General features: G+C 40.4%; 1 protein-coding gene across 1 annotated transcript in view; it reads left to right on the top strand.

Moving 5' to 3' along the window:
* The window catches only part of TAF4B (TATA-box binding protein associated factor 4b), a 70,880-nt gene that overhangs the window by 36,284 nt on the left and 10,824 nt on the right, over positions 1-23,772 (top strand). The window contains 6 exon segments of the mRNA XM_056485466.1: positions 649-654; positions 781-917; positions 3,518-3,648; positions 8,038-8,163; positions 9,112-9,168; positions 21,742-21,861. Of these exon segments, the coding sequence (XP_056341441.1) occupies positions 649-654; positions 781-917; positions 3,518-3,648; positions 8,038-8,163; positions 9,112-9,168; positions 21,742-21,861 (577 nt within the window).

The following is a 23,772-nucleotide window of genomic DNA, read 5'->3' as shown; positions in this document are numbered from 1 at the left end:
GTCTCTAAAAAAACATTAGGCTGAAGCACACAGGCTGTTATAGCTAGTCTAAGTGATGTTCACCATAAATTTGAGATTTGAGTTTTTATTTTGAACGTAGAGTCCAAAGCTGCTCCATGAGAATCCAGCTAATGGTGTTACCAGCTAGAGCTCTGGCATGGTGTTTCAGAAGCAGTGGCATCTTCCCCACCATGTACATAATTATGGTAGGACTGATCCAAAGTACGAGGTCTGGATTGGTTCTAATATGTAATCCAGGAGTGTTTGTATCCTGTGTTTTAAGGGAGCTCACTAAAGAAAACAAGATCACTTCTGTGCTAGTAAGGTTGTGCTTTTAGCCTCAGTTTGCAAGATATGCATCTTGGTTAGAAAATGGGCTTGTTTATAGTCTAATGAGTCAACATTCAGCTTTATTCCATACTTGGTTCTACCTGGTGAATTACTTTTAGAACAAATTTCAAGCTGCGAGAGTGGTGGTGCAGGGTTAGGGGTTGTGGGAACATTTAATCTGTGTTTAACTCAGTCCTGGGTTTCCAGGCTGGCTCAAAATTTTGGTTTCATATAAAGGATTTGCATGCCTAGCAACTGGAGCATTAGCCAAATTAATGTTTCAGAGGCACTTTGCAGAAGTGTGAGAGCTTTTAGGAGCTCCCTGTCCACACCCACACTAAATGTCTGTTATATGTAGGATATGTGAATGTGGCTGCTTGATGATAGTTGAGATGTTTTCTTTGTGTCTGTTCTGAACAAAGCATAGAATGTTGGTGTCCTCTTTTGTAGAGATGGAGTTAATCTCAGTGAGGAGAATGCCTGCATTTTGGCAGCAAACTCTGAGCTCATTGGTACAGTGATTCACTCATGCACAGATGAACCATTTCTATCTTCGGAAGCTCTTCAGAATAAGATCTTGAACATAGGTGAGAACAAAGCACATATGTATGGATTTAGTGTTTTCTTGCCTCTTTCATCAGCCTTCTTCTTTAAAGAAGGACCTGAAACTATTAAGATCTGCCATCTCAATTCATGTGTTTCTACCAAACAATACTGAGTTTTTGCTTCCCCTTCTAGGAAACAATTGTGCTTTAAGGTTTTCTTTACACAGGAACAGTCTGAAGCACAACCAGAAAAAAAGAAACTGATGCCACTTTAACACATGAGAAGTGAGCAACTTCCTTTCTCTTAAACCTAATGCAACATGTAACAACCATAAAGGTGCCAGTGTCAAAACACTTAAATGTTCTTTTCTGTCTCAGCAGCTTCTAACTTGATGCATTACACTGACTTCCCTCACAGTTTTTGCTGAAGTTTCAAGCTTCCAATACATGCAACACAGACCTTTGTTTATGACTCCCTCCATGGGAAAAAAAAAGTCTGTTAATTTTATACAAAAGAGATGTCAAAGCTGTTTGTCTGTATTGTGAATAATACTGTGGGATCTACATTGAATGCTTGTGTTACAGGAAGTTTCTAGTGTAGGTATCATTTCAGCTGTTACCTTTTGAGTTAAAAATAGTAAGTGTTTCTAGCAATGTTGTATTATGCCAGAGCAGGGAGTAGCAGCACACTGGCTGGTCCCACTGCTGTAAACAGCAAACTCAATGCATGTTGCTCAGCTCCTTGTTTGTGCCCTCTGCCCAGTACTTGCTGTACTGGAACACTGAGTTCTACAGCTGAGCATCCAGGAAAGCCTGAATGTGCAGTCACAATTCTGTCTCAGTGGCTTAACCACATGTTCACAAAGTCTTTCTGTTTCCACACACAACTGGTTCTTAGTCCAAACTGAGCAGCTAGCTTGTGACAAGCACGTAGCCTGCAAGTGCTGCCTGTGACCTTGGTGCTCCTGCCCCGGTCAGCCAGGTGTCATCTCAAGCTGTATGGGGCATAGTGAATGCTGTGCTACTAGTGGCAAAGGGAAAATACACATCAGACCTGGTGCCTAGAAGATGTTCTCAAAATTCAGTAGAAGATTAATCAGTCATTAGTGGGAAGTGGATATAAGGGAAAATAAAGAGCTCTGCAAAAACAGAGAGAGTATTTCTAGAATAATTTGCTGGTTGTGGATATAAAGACAGTGTGTTAAAAGATGGAAAATAGAAGCCTGGCTGTTTCATAGCTAGAATGGTAGTTTTTCCAAGTTAATAAAAATATTAATAATAATAATAGCAATAATTCATGTCATAAATGATAAGTGCTTGTTTGCAAGGATGGGAATGCTTCCAGGGAGTAGAGCAATTCAGAAAGTTTAACAGTCTGCTTTTGAACTGCCATCTTTGGATTAAGAAATGTGTGAGTAAGGAGGTCTTGAGGTTTGGGGGGAGTTTACTTTGTCTTTAAGTTGGTGTTTCTGATAGTCTAGTGAGAAGCTGCAGGGGAAGTATTGGAAGGTGCTTGAGCAAAGTGAGCTTTGCACTCAGTTAAGTTACAGACCAGTGCTTACTGATCAAATAGAGGAATGCTTTGATTGTATCTGGGAAAACATTCTAGGTTCTTCCTGTCTTGTGGGATTGTCATTCGTTTTCTGTTACAGTAGCAAAAGCAAATGAAATAGGTGATTAGTTTTTTCACAGTGCTCTGTTTATCCATTCTTAACACTTCACTTGGCAGTAAATACTGAAATGGGTTTTGAAGGCGTGCTGTATATTGCATCATAAAGTATTACAGCTGCTGTAAATGCAGCGTAGGGCAAGGCAAAGTGCTTCTGACAGGTACAGCGCGTGAGGCATGTGCAAGTGCTGCCTGCCTGCCAGGGCAAAGCCGCTGCCGCCCAGGTGTCGGAGGGAGCCGCGCTGAGTGATGGACGGTGTCAGCCACGGGAAGGTCACAGAGGTGCTGCCCAGCTCTGGCTGCAGGGCCGGCACAGCCTTGCCCGGAGCTGCCACAGCCTCGGCCGCAGCTGTGAGACGCGGGGAATGGGCGGCAGCCCGAGAGGAGAGGTTGGAGGTGGTGGCAGGGTGACCCCGGCTGGGCTGCAGTCCGCGCTGTCCGAGCGCTGCTGTGGCTTGGCTGGCTCTGTCTGCCCCGTGTCCGTCTGTCAAGGCAGTTTGGAGGGTCTCCTGTGCCTGGAGTGCGCTGCAAAACCCATTCCTGCTCGTCAAATAAATGTCATGAGTTGTTAACAAGCACGGTGTCAAGCAGGGCAAAATGTAATTCTGTATTTTTTTAATTACTGGAATTAACAGAATATGGCACTAATTTCTACAGCTACTGCTTCTCCCCCTCCCTGAACATGAAGCTTGATTTGTGTTCTTATTAACTTTGTCCTATAAATGACCTTGCAAGGAGAGTGGTTCTGGAGGCTAAGTGAAACAATGTCTATATTTTCTGAAGCTCCAGGCTAAGTTTTATTAATGTAATGTCTAAGATCTTTGAAGTTGTGACTTTACCAGGAAAATCATAATCTCCAAACCTTTATTCATAATGGGTATGACTTCCAGGGGGAACAGAATACCTGCTGTGCTAATTATTTCAATTATCAGCTACTACTAAAACACGTAATGGATTTTCTCTGCTTCCACAGGTAAAAGGCATGACATTATGGAACTTAACTCTGATGTTGTGAACTTGATCTCCCACGCTACACAGGAGAGATTACGAGGGCTCCTGGAAAAACTAACTGTAATTGCTCGGCACAGAGTATCAACCCACAAGGTAAAGGAAATCATTAGCAAGTTCTGCACAAAGTTTTCCTGCTTTGCAGCCTTGAAGGTAAACCTCTTCCAAGTGTGGGCACATCACAGGCAACATTTGTGTTCTCAGTATCTACCAAAGGCTGGTTTTAGCTGTGTCTAGCCCAGCACATAACTGTTCCATTTAACTTGTTGGAGAGGTGCTCTTAAAGCTCAGCACAAGACTAAATGTAAGTGCTTCTTCTCTTCTGTAGCAGTGGTGGCTGTTATACAAAGTCTCTTAGGTGGTAAATGGAAAGCTAACTTTGAGTGCTCTTGATAGTGGGAGCTTGTGTTTTCCTTATGTGTTTACTGTTGGTAGAATTGCATTTGGTATTGGCTCAGTAAAAAGCCTTTGGAAACTTAATTGATTATTTACTTTTAGAAAGTGTTCCACGAAGGCAGAGGCCCTTTTCATCTTAGGATTTTTTTTCATCTAAAGAGTTTTTTAGCTTCATTCAATATAGAGTATATTGTGTCCCAGCGAGCTAGTATCCCTTAAGATGCTTATATGGTGTAAATGGGAAGTGATGATTTACTAGCCAAACCAGCTATTTCTTATTTCCTTTTGTCGTTGAATAGCAAGATACTAATCCTTACTTCTTTCAATGTAAAGCTGTTTTAGAAAAAAAAGAAGAGAGAAGCAAATGTAGCTGTCAACTCAGTTTCCTGTTTGTTCAAGTTTGAGTTTTTTTACAAGAACTTTATACTTAATGAAATTTAACAAGAGCGGCCAACTGATGGAATAAGAGTTATTTTTGTACTGAACACTTTTTATGGGTCTTTCAGCACCAGAGCAGCAATAGTAAAGAGGAGCAACTGTTTGGAAACTTCTGACTATTTACGGTGTTGTCTGGAGCAGTTGGAGTATTCTGTTCCTCGCCAGAAGAAGATGTAATAAAAAAGAAAATCAATACAGAACAAGTACAGAGTTTTGTATGAAAAGACTTCAGAAATCTGCACATTGTATGTTGTTTTCTCCAAAGTGGGAGGTATGACTGAGCTTGTCAGCAAAAGTGAGGAGGAAGCTGAAATCCTGAGTAACCAGTAGGACTTGGTGTCTTGCAGACACCAAGAACAGAAGGAAATGGTTTTGGACAGTAGGCTGGATCGGGCTAGTTTCTTTCTCATTGAACTAAAGCAATAGAAAAACAGGTTTTTGTCTGATTGAATTGCCAGAAGCAATGATAAGATTATAAGATTGCAATAAGCTGGCTTTCTTTTCCTCTTTTCTCAAAAGCAAAACAAACAAAAAAATCAAAAGTAACAGGCACAGTAATCTTAGAGGCACAGATACTCCCTTTTGTTAGGAAGAAGGTATTACGAGACAGAGGAGTGTCCTACAGGATTACCTTTGTGAGTAATGTTATTGTGAGAGATACTGACAGGCTTTTAGAAATCTTACATTCAAGAAGAGAACATTGCAGAGTTTTGGAGTCCCATTATGTATTAATGTAGGTATTTATACAGCCCTGTATTCCATCTGCTTGCCCCCGTTCTCTTTTCTGTCATGGCTTTTGATTGTGTAGGTTTCCTTGCACAATGTGGGCTACATTTATGTCAGATAAATTCCCAGAGCTTTTCCAGGAGGATTGGGTTGTTGCTCCATAAGGCTTTGTACTGGGCTGTCTTCATTACAGAAAGACAGTAATAGGGATAAGTGTGGTGAAACCAAAGCAACTGCTGTTAGGGTAGAAGTTGGTGTAAAAAGGCCAGTAATTCCCAATACTTGGGAAGCTCTTCTTCCCAGTTTGCTCAGCTCATGACTAGCGACTTTGATCTGATAGGTAGTCCTGCAGAGAGTGAATTTGGCAGGGTAAAAGCTTCATTCTATGCCGTCATCTAGACTTGTCAACTTTTGTCCTTTCTTTGCTAAATTTAAGAAAAAAGTTCTAATTAGAAGTCACTGACTTAATGAAGATAAAACTGTGATGGTGGTCTCTTTATGTGAAGCAGGAATAGCCTTTCAGATGGTTGGGAGCTGCTGTCTGTGATGCAGCTCTTGTTGCAGTGCTCATATAGAGCCTTTGGAAGACCATAAAGGGAAAGAGTTTTTGTGTGGATTCATCCCAGCATGAAACAGCTGCCATGCTCCTGTGGTTGGAGCCCTGAGCTCATGGCTCCAAAGGCATGGTGTGGTGCTGAGCTATAAGTGATGCTTCATGAAAACATTTTCACCTCATGCAGTAGCACTATACTAAACTGTATTATCTGTAGGGCTATATGATGTGGGTGATTATGCTTCATCATAACAGCACCAGCTACAAGTCATGAACAGGGGTACAATGTAAAGTTTTCTGTCTCAGCAATTCCCTGCTCAATGGCCACAGAGAAGTTTATTGAGTAGGACAAAATATAACTGCAGGTGTTCCTCTTTTAGTAATCCCTGAAATAAGGTGTCTTAAAACAGGTGATGAGCTGAAATACTGTTACAGATGCACCTATTTCTTGTCCCATATAAGCTCGTGGTAGTGCATTGGAGAGTTTCTGTTGGAGAGACTTACATTGCTGGTTGTTATAGGGTCATGGATTTGTCTTTAAATGTATAAGTATCTGGCAATTCCAAAGCGAAACACTTCTAAACTTCGGAAAAAATAATCTTCTGGTACTACAGCTTTCTTCTTTGTCCTTTTAAACGGATTGTGGCATGGTGGTGGATTATTATAAACTGCTGCTTCAAAACAAGTTGTACTGATGTACTGAGAGTGACTCAAAAATAATGTATGCTTTGTGGGGAGTGGTTAAAAAAAACTTGAGTAGTGACAGAAGGGCGGGGGGGAAAGGTTTGTTGGACTTTTTGCAGAGCCACAGGCACTGCTTGGGAATGTCTCTGGTTGCAGCATGCGGTGGGTTTTGAGCCACAGTTGGTAATATGTGACAATGAAGTGGCTCATTGAAAAGGACCAAATGTAATACCAGAGAAGGGATTGATTTCATGCTCTGACTCAGTTGTGAACATTCACATTAGGAGACAACAGTGTTCCACGAGGGAACTTTTATTTTCCTTCTTTCTTTTCATAGTGCATGACTGGGTGTGAGAAGAAGAGTCTGAGTGTAGTATCTTTGAAAACTAAAAACTGAGTAACTGAAGTCACTAATAGTCCATATACTTAACATATAACCTTGCCTAAAATTCAGCTGAAAAATATCCTGTGCTTCTTTTAGAATAGCTGTATGTCAGAGATGTTTCATTACAATGTGAGATTGGGGTAAGGTAGAACAAAGAGTTGTTGAAAATACATAGTGTTTTTGGCTGATAAAAGCCCCAGGATAAATTTCTCTGGAAAAAAACCCAAGTTCACAAAGTAACAGAGAAAGAAGACAACTGTAGGACATGCACTAAAAAGTGGTACAAACAGGTGGCACAGACATGCCTTATCTAGAATGGGCTCCTTGTCTTGTGTTGCCTAAATGCCCTCTGGCCAGTGCATGTCTCAAGAAGCCTGTCTGTGGAAGAGCAGAATAGTAAAACCAAGCTTTTTTCATTGCCAGTTGACCATGTTTTGGATTTTTCCTTTCTCTGTCTTTCTGAGTAAAGTAAATGTCAACTCAAGCTTTCCAATGGGGGCAAAAATAGAACGTAAAACAAACTACTTATTGCTATTCTTTAGACCAAAAGGACCTCAGTTCTGTTTCAATGCCTGTGTGTCCAGTCATTGTTGGACTAATACTATCACCAGTATTCACTGGCCCAGCTTTGTACAGGTGTCTGGACCAGATGACTTGCCTAGGTTACCTATCAACATAAACTATCCTGGGACTTGGAAAGCTTTCACTCAGGCAAAAATATGTATTCTTAAAACTATAATAAACCATATATAATATATTTCACCTTCTTAACCCCTAAGATTCATTATAACTGGTTCTAAACCAGCCCTCCAATACATAAAACATCTTTTTGGAAATAACAGGTGATGCTCATTTCAATTTCTGCATTAAATGGCTGAAACTAGGACACAAAGCACTAGAAAGTTAACATGACAAATTCTAGGGTTTTTTCTCTTCAAAGGAGAAAAGGTATTATACCCTGCTGCTTTACAATTCCTTTTTTTTTCTTAACACATTTACTGGATATGAAGTTGGTGGTTTAAAACAAAATTTCAGTCTTTAGTGTAAGGTTAGGGGAGACTTCTGTTATTATAGTCAGTATAGACTGGATGTTGTTAATGTCTCTTGTTCAATAACCTCTTACTAGTCACAGACACCTGGAAAAACGCTTCAGTGGAGAGGAGATGTGTAAATGACTACCTACCACCTGAAGTCTTTCTAAAACGGCCCACACTTTTCAGCTGAAAAACAGTGTTGTTCTTTTCAGATTGTTCCCATTAGATTTATTAGCTCCTGCTTGTCTATAACAAACTTCTGTTTTCAGGGGAGCGATAAGTACATCGTGTGTAGTGACACCAGAGCACAACTGAGATTTCTTGAGAAGCTCGATCACCTAGAAAAACAGAGAAAAGATGAAGAGGAACGTGAAATGTTGCTTCGAGCAGCCAAGGTAAGACTCTAGGTTTCCAAGGAAGTAGTCATGCTCTCTGGGTTGGTGACCATCATCAGATTTCTCCTACTTCTGCTTTAAATATAGTAATCATTCACCCTGTCACTGAAAATCTAATGTTTAGGACAATTGAAGGTACACAGAAAATGATTTAACCTATTGACATTTTCTAAAAAATCTACAAGACTTCTTTGAAATGTGTTGTGGGATAAACTGTTTTTTGAGATTATTCCTACTGGTCAAAATGAAGTAAAAATCTATAAATGTCCTTCCGGAATTTCTTTTTGCCTCTGAAACAGAAGCCTGGTGAGATTCACCACTCTTGCAGGTGGATTAGTCAAGTTCAGAGGGCTAGCCTTGGAGCTGGTACCACAGCATCCATGAACCTCTGATGGAGCTGTTGCGAGTACAGAATAAGTTTCTTCTCTCCTCCCTCCCCTCAAGAAGAGGAGGGGGAAAGAAACCCTACAACAGTAGATGTTGCTTCATCAGCTGTGACTTGACCATCTTTGTTGATTCTTTTCTTTTGGTTTTGTTTCAAGCCGAATATTGGAGCCTGTTGGGTGGAAGCCTAATCTAGAGTTGAACGAACTGTGTTGTGCTTGCATGAATATAACTCCCTTTCTTTCCTATACTTCCTGTCCTTTTTAAGTGTCTGCTGCTGACATGAACAACATCATGCCTAGACTGGACCTGACTGACAGTGTTAGCATCATTTTCAGCTTAATCTTGCCTCCGGCTAGAGCAGAGGCAGCCGGCCCAGATGAGGAGGGGTGCGCACGTATGTGCATGGAGGGGGATGGAAGCCAGTCTGGATTGAGGCATTCACCCCTGGAGCTAAATCTTTCAATCACCAGAGAAAACTGTCATTTATTAAATATTTAACGGATAGGATGGTGTTTGGATGCCAGTAATTTCTATTCAATCTTTTTCCTCTTCCTTTGGTAGAGCCGTTCCAATAAAGAAGATCCAGAGCAACTGCGGTTAAAGCAGAAAGCGAAAGAGGTAGGACTTTGCAGTTACCATGCTTGCCTTTGTGTGTTGAGAGAAGGTTGGCAGCCCTGTCCTGGCAATTAGGTCAGGGTTTATTTTGCTACTGCATACCATTTGCAGAGGCCTTGGGGAAGGACAGGAACTGCCACAGGCAAGGGCAGTGCTTCAAATGAGGTCAATGAATTATGAGCTCTCTTTTTTTTAACATTTTATTTTTGCAGTTTCAGTCCTGTCTCGAAACAGTCCTTTGTAAACTGCAGCAGTACACTTGGTAGGAATATAATGTGGGATTAAAAAAAAAAAAAAAAGAAAAAAAAGAAACTTTGAGATTTAGCATCTGGGACCGTACAATAGGCTACATTTTTCCAGGGTAATTGTTCGTTTTGTAAATCTGATACTGCTTATAATTCTTTGGCTGGGAGGCGGTACTGGGATTTAGTTTTAAATGGAAAACGCCTCTGGCTTTTAATTTTCTGGGCCCAGCAGTTTTCTGTTCTGGAATGGAGCCCTTGTTTCACACAGTTCATGTTTAGCTGCAGGGGTTTTAGTTTATAGCTTAGACTGGTTAAGCTTTTACTCCCAGAGGCCTCTGCATAGCAACTGTAGAAATCAACAAATAAGTTCATTTATGTCTGCAGCCTCCTCTCAGTAGCTGACTTTTTACATTTCCCAATATCCATTTCCTGACTTTTCTAGCCTGAGAGAAAAAAGCTCCACTAATTGGAGCTTATTTTAATTGAGCCTTAATATTGGATCTCACTGGAGTTGCCCCCAGAGCTACTGGGAACAGAATGAAATGAAAGTACCTAAGGTTGAAGATGTGTGCGTGTGTATGTGTGTGTGAAATTTTTCACTTGACCTACAGATTCTTGTCCCTGCTGAATAAATCATCAAGCCTGTTCACATTTCTGATTAAGGATCTGACAGCAGACGATAATAAAGACAATTGAGGTGTGAGACGTGTGATACAGAGCTGAAGAAATTGGTTTCTATAGTTACTTGACTGATTTCATGCAATTTTTAAGGATCTTTGTGCTAAATGAGAGTGATTTTCTGAGCAACCTTTTTCCTTAACTGTGCCTCTTGAACTATGAAATTTGTTGTTGCTTAACATTGCTGCACTTGGCTCCTAGGTGCCAGCAGCAGCAGCAGGTTATTTATGAATGCTTTAAAGGCCCTTATTGTTTGGATTAATGTAGGGGCCCAGGCAAAACAAATGGAAATCCAGTAAAATAGTATTTGAATCAATGCTCTGGATTTGCACCATAGTAGACAAAATTTGTAAAATGAGAGAGAAGGAACTTGCTTTACTATCTATCTTTTAATTCTTTGTTTCTGCCTAAAACTCTTTCTTCATTGCTATAATCTGAGTACAGAGTTGCCCTAAAGCCCTTCCCGGTTTGCCCTCTAGTGCCACCAGGATCAACAATCAGTGGGTGATGCTGATCTGTCTTGTTTTGTAGGTGACTACCTCTGCATCATCTGATCCTTTCTAGATGTACTTTCTTTTAATAAAGACTGCAAAGTAATTCATTTATGCAGCTCCTTTTCTTTTGTTTTCTGAACAACAATGTGTAAGATCATGAAAAATATTCTGCAGTTTGCATATTTAGACCACAAAGGAGGTTAGGTTTGATTGATATTTTTCCTGAGATCTCTTTTAAAAAATGGCATTGTGGTGTACAAGAAAAGGAGCCAACAGAGCAGAGAAGGCATCTGAGTTTAGTGCTTGGTGTTCTAATATGCCTTGAATTCCAGTCCTTCAGTGCATCTCCTTTTGTGCCAGACTAACACAACCTGCACCACTCTTTGTCCTGCGTGCTTCTCCGTGCTGTGCTGCTGCTGTTCCCAGTGTGAGTCTTCAACTGCTCCATCAAAAGAAGAGGCAGATGTGCCTCTTGGGGAAACACAGATCTTTGTGTTGATATTCATTTGCCCTCTGTCCTGCTGCTTTGCTCTCCAGAGAATGAGGCAGCCAGAAGCTTCTCCAAGCTTCACATGGAGAATGGGGACGCCCACCTTCTGTGGCAGTGGTGCTTTTTCATCTGAGACCATCTCAGGACTGAGTGGAAATGAGAGCAAATGCAGCTGGAAAAAATTAGCACTTCATTGACAGTTTGGAGAAAACTGGTCAGCACACATTCGCATTGAAAAAATGTGAGCATGAGTAGGACTGGAATAAGAGCAAAATAAAAACTAACAAATATCCCAATACTAAAACTGGTAACACAAAAGCATGGTGTACAGTGGGATGAAGGCTTGAAATGGCTTTCCCTTGTCTGTCTTGTCATGTTGTGGTTATAGTCTGCTGCTAAGGAACCAAACTTGGAAACTTTGATACCCCTGTCAGCTGAAATCAGATCCTTTCCAGGTCAGTCCAGTTGAGTATCTGCTGGAAAGCTTCATCTGATTGCCTGCTTATAGTTCTTTAAGAATTAATATGGACCTGCCTTCCTCAAAGCTGTCTTTTATATGTTGATGGTGACGCCCTGGGAGAAGGGAGAGGGTGTGGACTGATGGCACTGTAGCATGTTCTAAAGCAAAGTTTCCCAAAATGCAGGGTGTACATCCTGACAATGAATACATATAAATCCAGGATGTGCTGTCATCCAGTAGCTGGAAGCAACATCTTAACATTGCTGGAAGTACATCCAGAGACTCTGCAGTGGATTCTTTTATCCAAAAGGCTATACATAATTGCTGTGACCTTTTCATCCTTTTTGCATGACCTATTGCCTCAAACTTCCCCTATGCTAAGTCATTTACTTTCCTATATTCTTAGCCTATTTAGCCTGCCATGAAATAAGTCTGTATTTATTTCCCTCTTTCACCTGTTTCAGCAGATTTTAATACCTATGGAAAGTGCACAATCCTTCTGAGACAGCTGCAAGGCTTGCCCCAAGCTGCTGCTTTGTGCACTCAAGAATTTTGTCCTTGCTCTCCTCATGGACCAGCTCTTTGTGCAGTGGCGTTCCTGCAGTCTGGGTAAATTACCCCTGTTTTTCATTCTGCCTTATCTGCCTCTTCAAACTGAAAGGATGCACTCCTGTCATTGTCCCTGATGTTTGCACTATTAAACCATAACTTTTTTTAGGTGGTTTCTGCTATTTCCTGATCTACTTTCTACAGTGCTTCCAGTTACAAAGAAAATATTCAGTCAGTGTGATTCTTGTTGCTGTATTTATAGTTTATCTGTGGCTTCATCCCCTTTCCTAAAATGAGCTTTCCTAAATTGAGTAGGTGTAGGATACTGTCAAATGTGCAAGCCAGCTATGTGAACAGTGCACCCCAGAAGACCTGTAAAAATGTCAGTATTAAACAGTGTGTACTATAATTCAAAATATAAATGCTGATCCCTTAGAATTGTTTAGGCTGGAAAAGACCTCTGAGATCACTGAGCCCAACTGTTATCCCAGCACTGCCAAGTCTTGGACCATCACTAAACTGTGTCCCTAAGTGCCACATCTAGGTATATTTTTAATCCCTCCAAGAACGGTGGCTCAGTTATTTCCTAGCCTGTTCAAATGCTTGACAGCCCTTTCGGTGAAGGAATTTTTCCCAATTTCTTTGTACTTCTGTCCATCCTCTTCAAAAGTGAGTGTGCTTTTGTAGTACAGCTTTGGGAAGCTTAAGGCTGAGCCTGGGCAAACCTTTCAGAATGTATTTGGGCAAGATACCTGCTTGAGGCTGAGCTGGTGAACAGGTATTTTACTGAGCCCATCTTTGCTTATTTCCATGGTATCCACCTTTATCCCTGCTCTTCCCTGTGTTGCCTTGCGGCGTCTGTCAGTGCATAAAGGGAAGCAGCTGCATCTGGAGCTAGGGGAAGGAATGTGTGGAGCAAGCACCTGATGGACAGCAGATTTGCTTGCCCCACTCCCTGTTCTGTCAGCAGCTCTGTTCACTTTCATCTTGGCTTGCAAAGCAGGATGTAACCAAAAGTATGTATTCTGTCACCTCTGTTAAAACCAGGTGGGGCAGTGTTCTTTGTTTTCCACAACCCATCCTTCCTCCAGGAAGATATCTTCTGTTAATGGGCCATTGAGTCCCACTGCATGACTGATAAAATTACATCATCCCATTGTGAGATTCTCCCACAGGGGGAAGGAGCCAAACATTTCCTACCTAGATAAAATCTGATATTTGGAACACCAAAATAGCCTTCTTTCCACTGGATTCCAGAGGAAAACCAGACCCTTTTACATCATCCCTGGACCTTCAGAGGAAAACTTCACCCTTCTACAGGAGCACTGCTTCAGCTGAACCACATCTGCCCCTGCAGGAGGATGCAGCCACCATTTAATGGGACTGCTACCAACACCCTGACTGACTGACAGGGTGTCAGGCTGTATTCTGACTCTGTCAGTGTTTTGGGTTTTTTTCCTTTTTTTGTGTTACTGTTTTTATTTTTTATTTTTCCTAGTAAAAAAATGTTATTCCTATTCCCATATCTTTGCATGAAAGCTCCTTAATTTCAAAATTATAATAATTTGGAGGGAGAGGGTTTACATTGTCCATTTCAGGAGAGGCTCCTGCTTTTCTTAAACATCTGTCTTTCAAACTAAGACAACTTGCAACTGCACAGATGTTCCCACTCCCTTGTTCCTGCCTGCTTGACACACATGCATTTTTTGACACAGATACAAGATGGCAGTAGATGAGATGCTGAGAAAATTGAATACCTTTAGTAACAACTGACTGGGAGGAAAATTGCAAGCCCTAGGGTTTTTTATAGAGACAGAATAACCCCTATAGAAACATCAAACAAAGAGCCAGCATGATTCCAGTGTGTTCTGGGTCTTACATAGTAATGACTGAATTTTAGTTGTTCGTAGTATCTTCTAAACAGTTACCATCTTTTTTCCTGTCTCATATAACCTAACTCCCTTATTTCCTCTCACATTCTCAGGTAGCAAGTTACTGTAATTTGATTCTTTGCTGCTTCCCCTATTGCCTCCAACTCACATTTTCAAGCTGTTTGTTTTCTTTTTCCTCTTGTGCTGCTTCTCTATCTAGTCTTCTGGACCCAATGGTTCAAATTATTTAAGACCACTCTTGTGGCAGAGCAAAAGTTAACCATAACCTCTCAAAAAAGCAAGTACAGGATAACAAGACCTTGTTGTGATCAGTTGGCTTTTTTAAGCATCATCCTAAGAACTTCTGTTTAATTACCTGATTTATATTATCCATATTGTTCTGTAGTGTTTCTTACCTGCTTCTGCATGCTTTGAAAAGCAAAAAACGAACCATGATAATCAAAGAGACATAAATTTTATTAGCTGCAATGCAGCCTTACAAATTACAAAGGGCAATCATCAGGAATTTGGTGTGTTAAAAGACTTTACAGAAAGTCAGGAATAGAAATTCTACAATGTGTTAGATTATTGGGCGAGCTACAAAGCAAACTGAATGTGTGTTTGTGACACTCATATTGGTGTTTTGAAGGAATGTAAAAAAAGAGCAGATGAGACACTGCATCAAATACCCTAAAACCATCTGCCTGAAAGATGATAACAACTATCTTTAGTGAAAAACAGCCCCCCCCCCCCCCAAAACTCCATTAAGCATGTTTTTGGATTTGCAAATAGCCTTTTCTCAGTTTGTCTGAGAGACAGAGAATGGATGTGTAACCAGTTGTAACTGTGGCCTTGGATCAGAAATTTGCTAATAGAGGAAACTTTAGGTCTGAAAGTACAAAAAGAAAATTATAATGAAGATCCAGAGCATTGTCTGCCAAGAACTGTTGGATGGACTGCATGATGAGATGGTCATTGAACAGTCTCCTCCTAAGTGATAGCATCTGAAACAAAACCTGTGGAATACAGGTTGCATTGGTGTGGGGTGCTGTAGCCTGTTTCTTGTCCTTGCAGCAAAATTAGCCTAGGCAGTGTCTGAAAGCATACAGAGAGCTTGATGCTAGACACCCAAGAACTTCCCTGGGCCTCCAAGTAAGGCAAGCTGACAGGACTGCACAGAGGAAATCATGTTCCAAGTGTCCTAGAAGACAAAGAAATGTATCAATAATGGTTAAGCAAACAAAAAACATGGTAAAAGGCAATGCACACTCCAACACATAGGAACTTCTTATCAAGAATGAGCAAAATAAGGAGTCAGGAAGTTACTGTGCCCTGGATTTTTTTCCTTGTGCGGAGTTAATTATATATTAGAAAATGTGAAAATAATTTTTTTTCCCCTCCTCCTATTGGTAGATTACTTCATGGCTATCCTGGAAAAATGTTCTGTTGTTCTCCAAAACATTTTATTGCACCCTCTTAGACAGAGAAGCAGCTGGTCTTGGTGGACACAGCCACAGTAGGTCCTGTTGTGCCACTAAAGCAGGTATGTGGGATATTCACCTGAAAGAAATCTACAGTATTACATACAGCTCTGTTATAAGCAAGGACTGCATTTCAAACAGTGCATGCTATTCTGCCTTTATGCTGTTAAATCTAAATTACAACAGAGGGAAAAGTCAGTGGAAACTAATTGTATGGCTAATTAAAACAGTTTGAAAGGAAGCAATTGCAGGAACAGAAATTGCATTATAGGCAAGAGGAGAGGATGGTAAATGTTTAAATATGCAGCCTCCAAGTGTCAGTTTTCCTCAGAGAATGTCCCCCATATGAGAAGTCTGCTATTCAACCGTGTTCAACCTGTAGGGCAGAAAATTTTGTATAGGAAAGGTAGAGACTGGAGGCAGTAATGCTCATTGAGCTTTATGACAACCAGTGTGAGAGGCTTGGGATTGAAAGCAGATTTTAAGGTTTATTTTTCATTTTCTTCTCAAGTTCCTTAAAATGCTTAAAGGGAATGTGAAAAAAATTGCAGTTCTTTCTTCCAAAGACAATGAAGAGAGAAGTAACTGAAAGTAGTAGACAACTTTCAAGGCACTAAACTGAGGACATAATAAAACCCAGTGAAACCTTGCTTGAAAAAGCTGGTCAAAAAGAGACAATGCATACAAAAAAGAGAAGTCATTTCAGTGGGGTAAATGGACCCACTAAAAAGATACCTCAGTATTTAGTTCTTTAAAAATATGCAGTAAAGGGCAGTAAAAGGCTCAGATAGGTCTTTCACAGATGTGAGCTAGAAAAAGGTAGACATTGAAATTCAGTCACAGTTTCTTTGACTGACTTTGAATTTTACTATTTGCTAATTTGTTGTTTAGTTTCTTTATTGTGGAAGCTGATAGGATTGGGAGTTTCTGTCTCTTTTGTATGCCTATATTCCTTTCTTTTTTTTCCACCCTGCAAGTCTTATACAAATTCTTGTTCATCTACTTTAGTGCTTTTATTACTCCTGATGTACTTATTGCTGGATAGCACACATAACCCTTAGGCATACATTAAGTTGTCTTCAGCCTTGCCTGATTTCCTTTCCTGCCAGTTCTTCTGTTAGTTTAAATATTTATTTAATCTGTCCTGTACTCTATCTGCCTGTAATGTCATATGTGACATTTTTAAGTCTTTCTCTTATATTAATTATAGCCAAGTCCAGAATTGTTGTGTTAAGCCATATCTGTCTTGCCAGCATTTCTTTTGAACTCATTTACATCCATGGGGCTGTATTTATTTGTTATTGCATTGCCAAGACAATATCTTTTACTTTTTTTGTTTCTCAGGCATGAGTTCCTAGCATTCAAATGAAGAGAAATTTCTTTTCTCTGCTCCTCAGATTTGTTTCCTAGTACCTTGTATATGGAAGCATCTGCAGCAGCAGACAGTGGTATGAATTTCTCATGCCAGCCTGATTCTGGCGTATCATCTGCTGGACAAGGGCTGCCTGTCAGGCTTTTCTTTAACCTGTTGTTGCTCTGTGAACGCTGGCTAAGACAGGTGATCTCATCTCTACCTTTAGAAAAACCTTCCCTTGGTAAAACCATTTTTTGAGGATCTAGAGAGCAAATGTTTCATGTGCATTGTCTTCTGTGAAAACTTATATCAAATACCTGAATGCAAAGGCTTTCATTTACTCCTTTTCCAAGGTGAATTTGAATCTAGCCAGATAACACTCTTTTTTTTCCCCCCCACCTTTGATAATACAGCCACTCTCTGCTGTACACATCATGGATTAGCTGCTGTGAATTAGTTGCCTTTATTTGTAGCAGTGTATACTTCTCATCAGTTGTGTTTAAGGATTCTTCCTCTTTAGGGAAAGCCTCGAGATCTGCATAACTTGCGTTATTGGGGCTCTGATAAGGCAGGCAACCACATTATCATGTACTTCGTAACCAAAAGAGTTTAAAACCAATCTGCAGTATTGCTTTAAGTTAAAGTTTCAGCATCTCATAGCTGAAGTACTTCTTGTCTCCTTATACAACTTGAAATTTATTTTTTAATATTAAAGTGCTTCAAAAATGTCATTGGTGTAATAGTAAAAATAGATTTTGCGTATTTTCTGAAATGCGGGGTATGAGACATAAGTGAGAGAATTTCTGTGAGCAGGAAAGGAAATACTTTTCTCAGAGGATTGAGTGAAGAACAGAGAGGTCAATTTTTAAACCTTTCATTTTGTGTGATTACAGCCATGCTGCAAATGCCATTTCACTATAAGGAAGGACTTTAAAATGTACCTTATTTCCTGATTTCTGCTGCAGGTCAGATTAACTAAAATGGTTATTGTGTCACCCTAGAGATTCCTGCTTGCTGCAAGACCAGACTTTAAACCCTATTTTTATTATTAAAAAGGCCAGCAGCAACAAAGACTATTTTACAAGTTCTGAGACGTTTTCGTAGCAATTTGATCTTTATACACAGGTTTTAGAACTCTTTGTACTGCAATTCTTAGCATATGTGAAATCAGAAAGAGGGGGGAAAGAAGCATGAACATTCATTTGCCACTTGCCTGGAACCCATCCCCTCTTAATGCCCTTCTTGGGGAACAAATTTTGAATAGAGGATGCGTTGGGTTCTTGTGTTGTGATGGAAGAGCAGCATCTTCCAGCAGATTAAGGTCAGGTTGAGGGGCAGCCTGCTAGTTTGGGGGTCTGATGTACAGTGCAACTCCCCCCTGTCCCTCTGGAATTGCCATCACACACTTCAGTCTTCAAGGATAAAGATACATATGTTTTCAACATGGGTATGATGGTATGATTTCACCTTGGTGTGACAGTTCTCTTTGTATCCTGTTGTACTCAAGGACATCAATGAGAAGAAAACTGACCTCTAGAAGAGAAACTATGCAGCTTCTCTATGCCATATTTTAATAAAATGTATATACTACTTTTACTGTCCCTTACTGCAGTGATCTTTCTTCCCTAACTTACGTGCTACAAAACTAACCATTAAAGAAAGATTTGACTCCACATAGTCACCTCTTGCTCTTTCCTAATCTTGTTTAGGAAAATTTGGCAGTAGTTAGCCAGCCAGTATCCTTGGGTGTCTCTTGACATTATCTGCCTATCTTCTCCTTATCCTGTGCCTCTAACTGCTCACACTATGTTTAGACATTTAATCTGCAATTTTTAATGGAACAAAACTTGATGAAAAGATGATTTTGCTGGCTTCAGCAGGGCAATTTGGATGTCTGCCCATATCACTTAATGGGGATCTGTTGAGTCCATTATAGAAATTGAGTGTTTAAATTCATTTGTCTTAATTATGCTCCCAGAAAAATCCCTGAGATGTGTAGAACGTAACAAGACTATGATTTTTTTTTTCTTTTGCTCCAAACCCCCAGTGATATTCTGTATGATTTGAAAAGTCCTTTGACTATCTAGGAGGTGGAAAATGTATTGGAGAGAGCAGATGTTGGTGATGATGTGCGATTCCAGCATTGTCTTGGGAACTGCCTGGTCAAACATGCATCAGTTCTGTTTCTAGAAAGCACATCTTTTTTATACAGTCCCCCAAGTGTCATCCTCTCCTTTGTTACCTCTGCCAGCACTGCCCTCCTGCAGCATTGCTCCCTCCTGCAGTGTGTCTGTGCCAGCAGCACGCTTGGTCCTCTTGAATTCTGTGGGGTAAATGGTGATGGTGCCAGGGCAGTGCCCAGTCCTCAGCCACATCCTGATGCTCCACCATGAGAGCCTCAACCTGTCCAGTCTCCTCCACCCCATGCTGATGCCAGCCCAAAGCCCTCTTGGTACTTAATTTGTAGCTCTATTTGTCCTCACACTTGACCATGGCTGCCCATCAACAACAGCCGTAAAAAGGAGAGAGGGGCTTATTTCAGTGCTGCCTCAAGCCAGAGCTGTTCAGCAGCCACACATTTTTGACAAGTCTAACTGCAGTATAGCTGGTAGGTGTGTTTTGTAAGGTTGAGAGAGAAAGGGGATATGTTTTCCAGTGATTCCCAGGGATGGAAGCACACAGTAACACCAATAAAGGCTTTTGGTTTGTTTTGCTTTGTCTTAAGTTTAATGGTTTTAAAAGTTGTTTTACTTTGAGTGTAATGGTTCCTAAATTAAAGCAAATAATCTTTCCCCTTCTGGTGTTCTTTTGCACTGGAGCCTTTAGGAGTTTAATCTTTCCCCAGAGGGGTGCTGTGTCCATGGCATGCTGCAATGCCCCTTCTCATGGCAAGAAGACTGTGGTGTACATGTGACCACCATGATGACTGAGCTACACTGCTGGCAGGAAGGAGTGCTTGCTTCTGCTGGGATGCTCCTTAGCTGCTCTAAAGAAGAGTAGCTCCAGGTGTTGGAGACCTGGGCAGCTGAGGCTGGAAGTCAGCATCTTCCTCTGCCAAAAAATCTCAGCATTTTATTGCTGAGATTTAAAACTCTAAGCATTTTATTGATCCTGCTTAAGTAGCTTCTAAGCCTCAATCTTTCACACTTTGTGAAGTTTCAGTTTTTAAATCTTTTTGTACTTTCCCTCAGCTCTGATTGGAGTGTGTCACTGAATATAAAGATACGAGATTCAATCTATGTATGAGATTACAGGAAAGTTTATCTTAAACATTTTATGCTAGTAGGCTGGCAGGAGTTAACCTCCGTTGCAAAATCCTACTAGTTATAGTTTATAGTTTGTAAAGTATTCTTGAAAGCAATCCTGTATATTTGGATAAAAAACAAGCTGACTGAATTGAGTGAGTTTTGATAAATAAGGTTTTAATTGTGTACACTGCACACAAAAGCAAGAATAGTGTGTGTGGTAAGTGAATGATGGTACCTAGCACTGAAAAAGTATTACTGTGTGAAGAAATACTACTACAATAAAAGCCTACATAGGATGATCAAAGATGACTTGCAAATAGTGCTGTTTTCAAAACTGAAACATACAACCCCTCCAAAACTCTATTCTCAATATATTTGTTAAAATCTTGCTTTCCCTGATTTCTGCTGAAAAACCTTGAGCAGTTTGTCCTTCTAGGGATCTTGCCTTGAAATACTGTTTTTATTTAAGTAGCCTAGTTGCTGCAGTACTTGATGTGAAGCTGCTGCCATCACTAAAGCCTACTTATATGATGTAAATAAGGCTTGTAAAAACATCCACCCAGAATGCACCCAGCCAAAAGCTCCCTTCCCCAAAACACTCCCTCTGAGCCCCAAAGTATTTGTTGTGGATTCATCTTTATTTAAGTGGAAGCAAGTAGGGGACTTATTGTGGACCATGTAGGTGCTGCAAGCTCAGTTGTTATCAGCTGCTCTTCTCCTCTCCAAGTGGGATCTCTGAGAGCTGAAAGGCAAGCAAAATCATAGAGTGTTGCATGCTTGGTAAGCAGGATATCTGTACTGACTGGATGAGGAAGTCCAGGTAATTCATTGGGTTTATGATCGGGGAGAGGAAGAGATTTGGATACTTTCCTACCCATGGTGTGGTTGCACTTTAATTTTTTTAAGACATGCACACACATCCATGCTGAGAATCCCCATCTGAACAATATTCTAAGTCCAGGGAAAGGGGAGGATGTGGGCTACAAAGCTAGTTGAGGTCAGATCATCCTGGGGTTGACATCAAACAAGAGGTTTGTGTTTGGAAAGCCTTCCTTCTGCACCCATGCTCCAAGCTGGACAGCTGGTGGATCTGGAAGCAGTGTGGTTGTATTAGCAAGGTGGCTGATCTAAGTAAGTCTGTCAGCAGATTTCACTGGGTTCAGCTCCAGAGCAGCTAGCATCGATAATTATTGAATAGAATATATCTCAAAATACAAGAATAAGACTCATGTTAAATTGGGTAGTAGTACAATGTTTCACAATAGCAGTATTAAGTGCTGGGTTCGGGTGATAGAGGATATTTGGGATCTTGTTTGTGTAGTCAGGAATTGAGATTTTGAAATAAGAATAAATATATAATCTGGTAACTTCAATTTTTAATACTAATCCAGCTTTTTAAACCAAGATTTTCTGTTAACTAGAAACAAAAAACCTTATGATGTAAGGAAGCAGCTGCAAGGCTTGTGTTAAGGCTGCATTGATACTACAGTGTGGTCTCCATGAAAGGTGTTACTTACACAGTGCTGTCCATAAGGCTCCAAGCATTACTGAGTACTGAATTTGTCAAAAGTGAGCAGGAAAAGGGGAAAAATGCTGTGAAACACGTCATTTCTGTAGGAGCTACAGAGCTGTCTGAAACTTTTAAAAAGAAAACCTTTACCATAATGTGTATCATAATTAATGTAGATGTTTTCTTTTTAAATTAGATGCAACAGTTGGAATTAGCACAGATGCAACAAAGAGAAGCTAACCTCACAGCTTTGGCAGCCATTGGGCCAAGGAAGAAAAGACCATTGGATTCATCAAACGTTGGATCTGGGCTCGAGGTACAGACGTGGCTTGCAATGACTTGCATGGTGTTACATCTTCAAACTGAATTATATTTATCTTTCCCTGTAGGAAGAAGTGAGAATTCTCACACAAAATAATTTGTTGCATTCTGTAAAAAAGCTAGTTTGTGTCTTAGGTGCTTGAAAGGATTGTTTCTGGTAAATTTGATGGGAGTATGTAATTGTGTGTTAAAGGAAGGACTGTGCATAAGAGGGCTGTGTGTAAAGGACTGAATGAAATGATTTCCCATCTGTAGTGGAGGGTAGCTAAGCTGTGGTGGCCTTCCACAGCAGGTAGTTGTCATGGCCCCTTAGCTGAACTCACAATGCCTGGTTTAGATGGCTTTTGAAATGACTCTTGGTTTGACATTTGACTATGGACATTTATCCATGCACAATGCTCTTCTCAAATATTCTGTGAATTCACCTTGGCTAGGCTCTTCCAAAAAAGCAGTAAATAAGTCAGTAAGACTGTTTACTTCCTTCATGAGCCAGATTGTCTTCTATGGCTCACGTTGAATATTGAAAGTGCTTTTAACAAATCTTTTCTGGGCAAATCTCTTAATGTGCTGAAAAGTAACTGCTCCCAGTACCTGGGAAGCATTTGTGGCTGCAGAAGTCCTTTCTGAGGAGACTGGCTACTTCTGTTAGAGGTCATCATCTTTGCTGGAGATGGGAGAAATTAGTGTTACTGACAGTTTTGCCCCTTTATCAAAAAGTCTCAATATATGTCAGGCTGGTTGGCCTGATATAATCACAGTGAGCAGGAGTCTGGAAAGTAACTCTTGTGTGGAGGCAGTGGTGGTAAAGTTGTCCTGTCTGATGAACCTTAAGTCTTTTTCATTCTTGTTGTCTGGGAAGCTTAAATAGATGGTAGGATTGAAAATACCCTGCCATTTTTGCATAGTGGAGTCTGGGAGAACGCTGTCCTCAGTTATTTGCAGTGTAACTGAGACAGTGGTGGGATCTGTCCTGTAGGTTTTTTTCTTCATCTGGACTGTGACAAGAGGCCTCACTGAGCAGGTGAAATAGACTTGTTTCAGTGAATTTTTAACTTGTTTTTTCCCTGACATGAATACAGAATTAGGTCTTTGAATACTCCCTGTTAACCACAAGTGAAGGGAAGCAATCTGTCTCTAAACAAGCTGCAGAAAGCAGCATTCACATCTTTTGAGAAGCTTTTCTTCTCTTTGAAGTTTTTTAATGCACTTTCACATGAAGCTAAATGCATGGTTATTTTTTTCTTTATAATACCACTGGAAAAACTTGAAAAAATCAGTCTAGCACAAGAACAGTTTTCCCCATCCTTTTCTCATCTTCCCCCAAGCTTCTATCAGGTAACTATTCCTGTTCTTCGTAGTGGTTTTCTGTAATTATTGCCGGATTTGTTTCTGAATATTTAACAAGTCTGCCTGTTAAGTACTTTTCAGTTATTTCTCATCATCTGTGGTATGTCTGCTTTATTAAAAGCTTCATGAGATTATGCCAAATCGAGACAGATAACAGTGTCGCTGTTGAAAGCTGGTGATCCATTATTTACTTTGCCACTTCAAAAGAATGTGGACATGACACACCTAAAACTGACCATAGACCTTGATAACATTCCATTGTCACAAATTTGCCTGCTGTATTTTAAGCAGCTTCTCATATAGGTTGCCATACTAGACTGATTTGTAAGGGCAGTAGGTGAAACTAATTCTGACAGTGAAACTATTTCTGTTCCTTGCATGCAAGCTCACATTCCAGTGCCTAGTTCTTAGGCTTTGTGCTACCAGAAAGCATTTCTCTGCAGACCTTTTTTTTTTCTATTTTGTGAAATTACACAGGACAGCAATCCTTGAAACGGATGTTTAGATTTAAATGTTTTTAAGTGTCCAAATATATCTGAGCAGGATTTATAAAAGGCTT

The sequence above is a fragment of the Oenanthe melanoleuca genome, chromosome 2 (assembly GCF_029582105.1).
Source record: "Oenanthe melanoleuca isolate GR-GAL-2019-014 chromosome 2, OMel1.0, whole genome shotgun sequence".
Lineage (NCBI taxonomy): Eukaryota > Metazoa > Chordata > Aves > Passeriformes > Muscicapidae > Oenanthe > Oenanthe melanoleuca.
The sequence above is the reverse complement of the archived record's forward strand: the minus strand, read 5'-3'. Positions and strand labels throughout refer to the sequence as shown.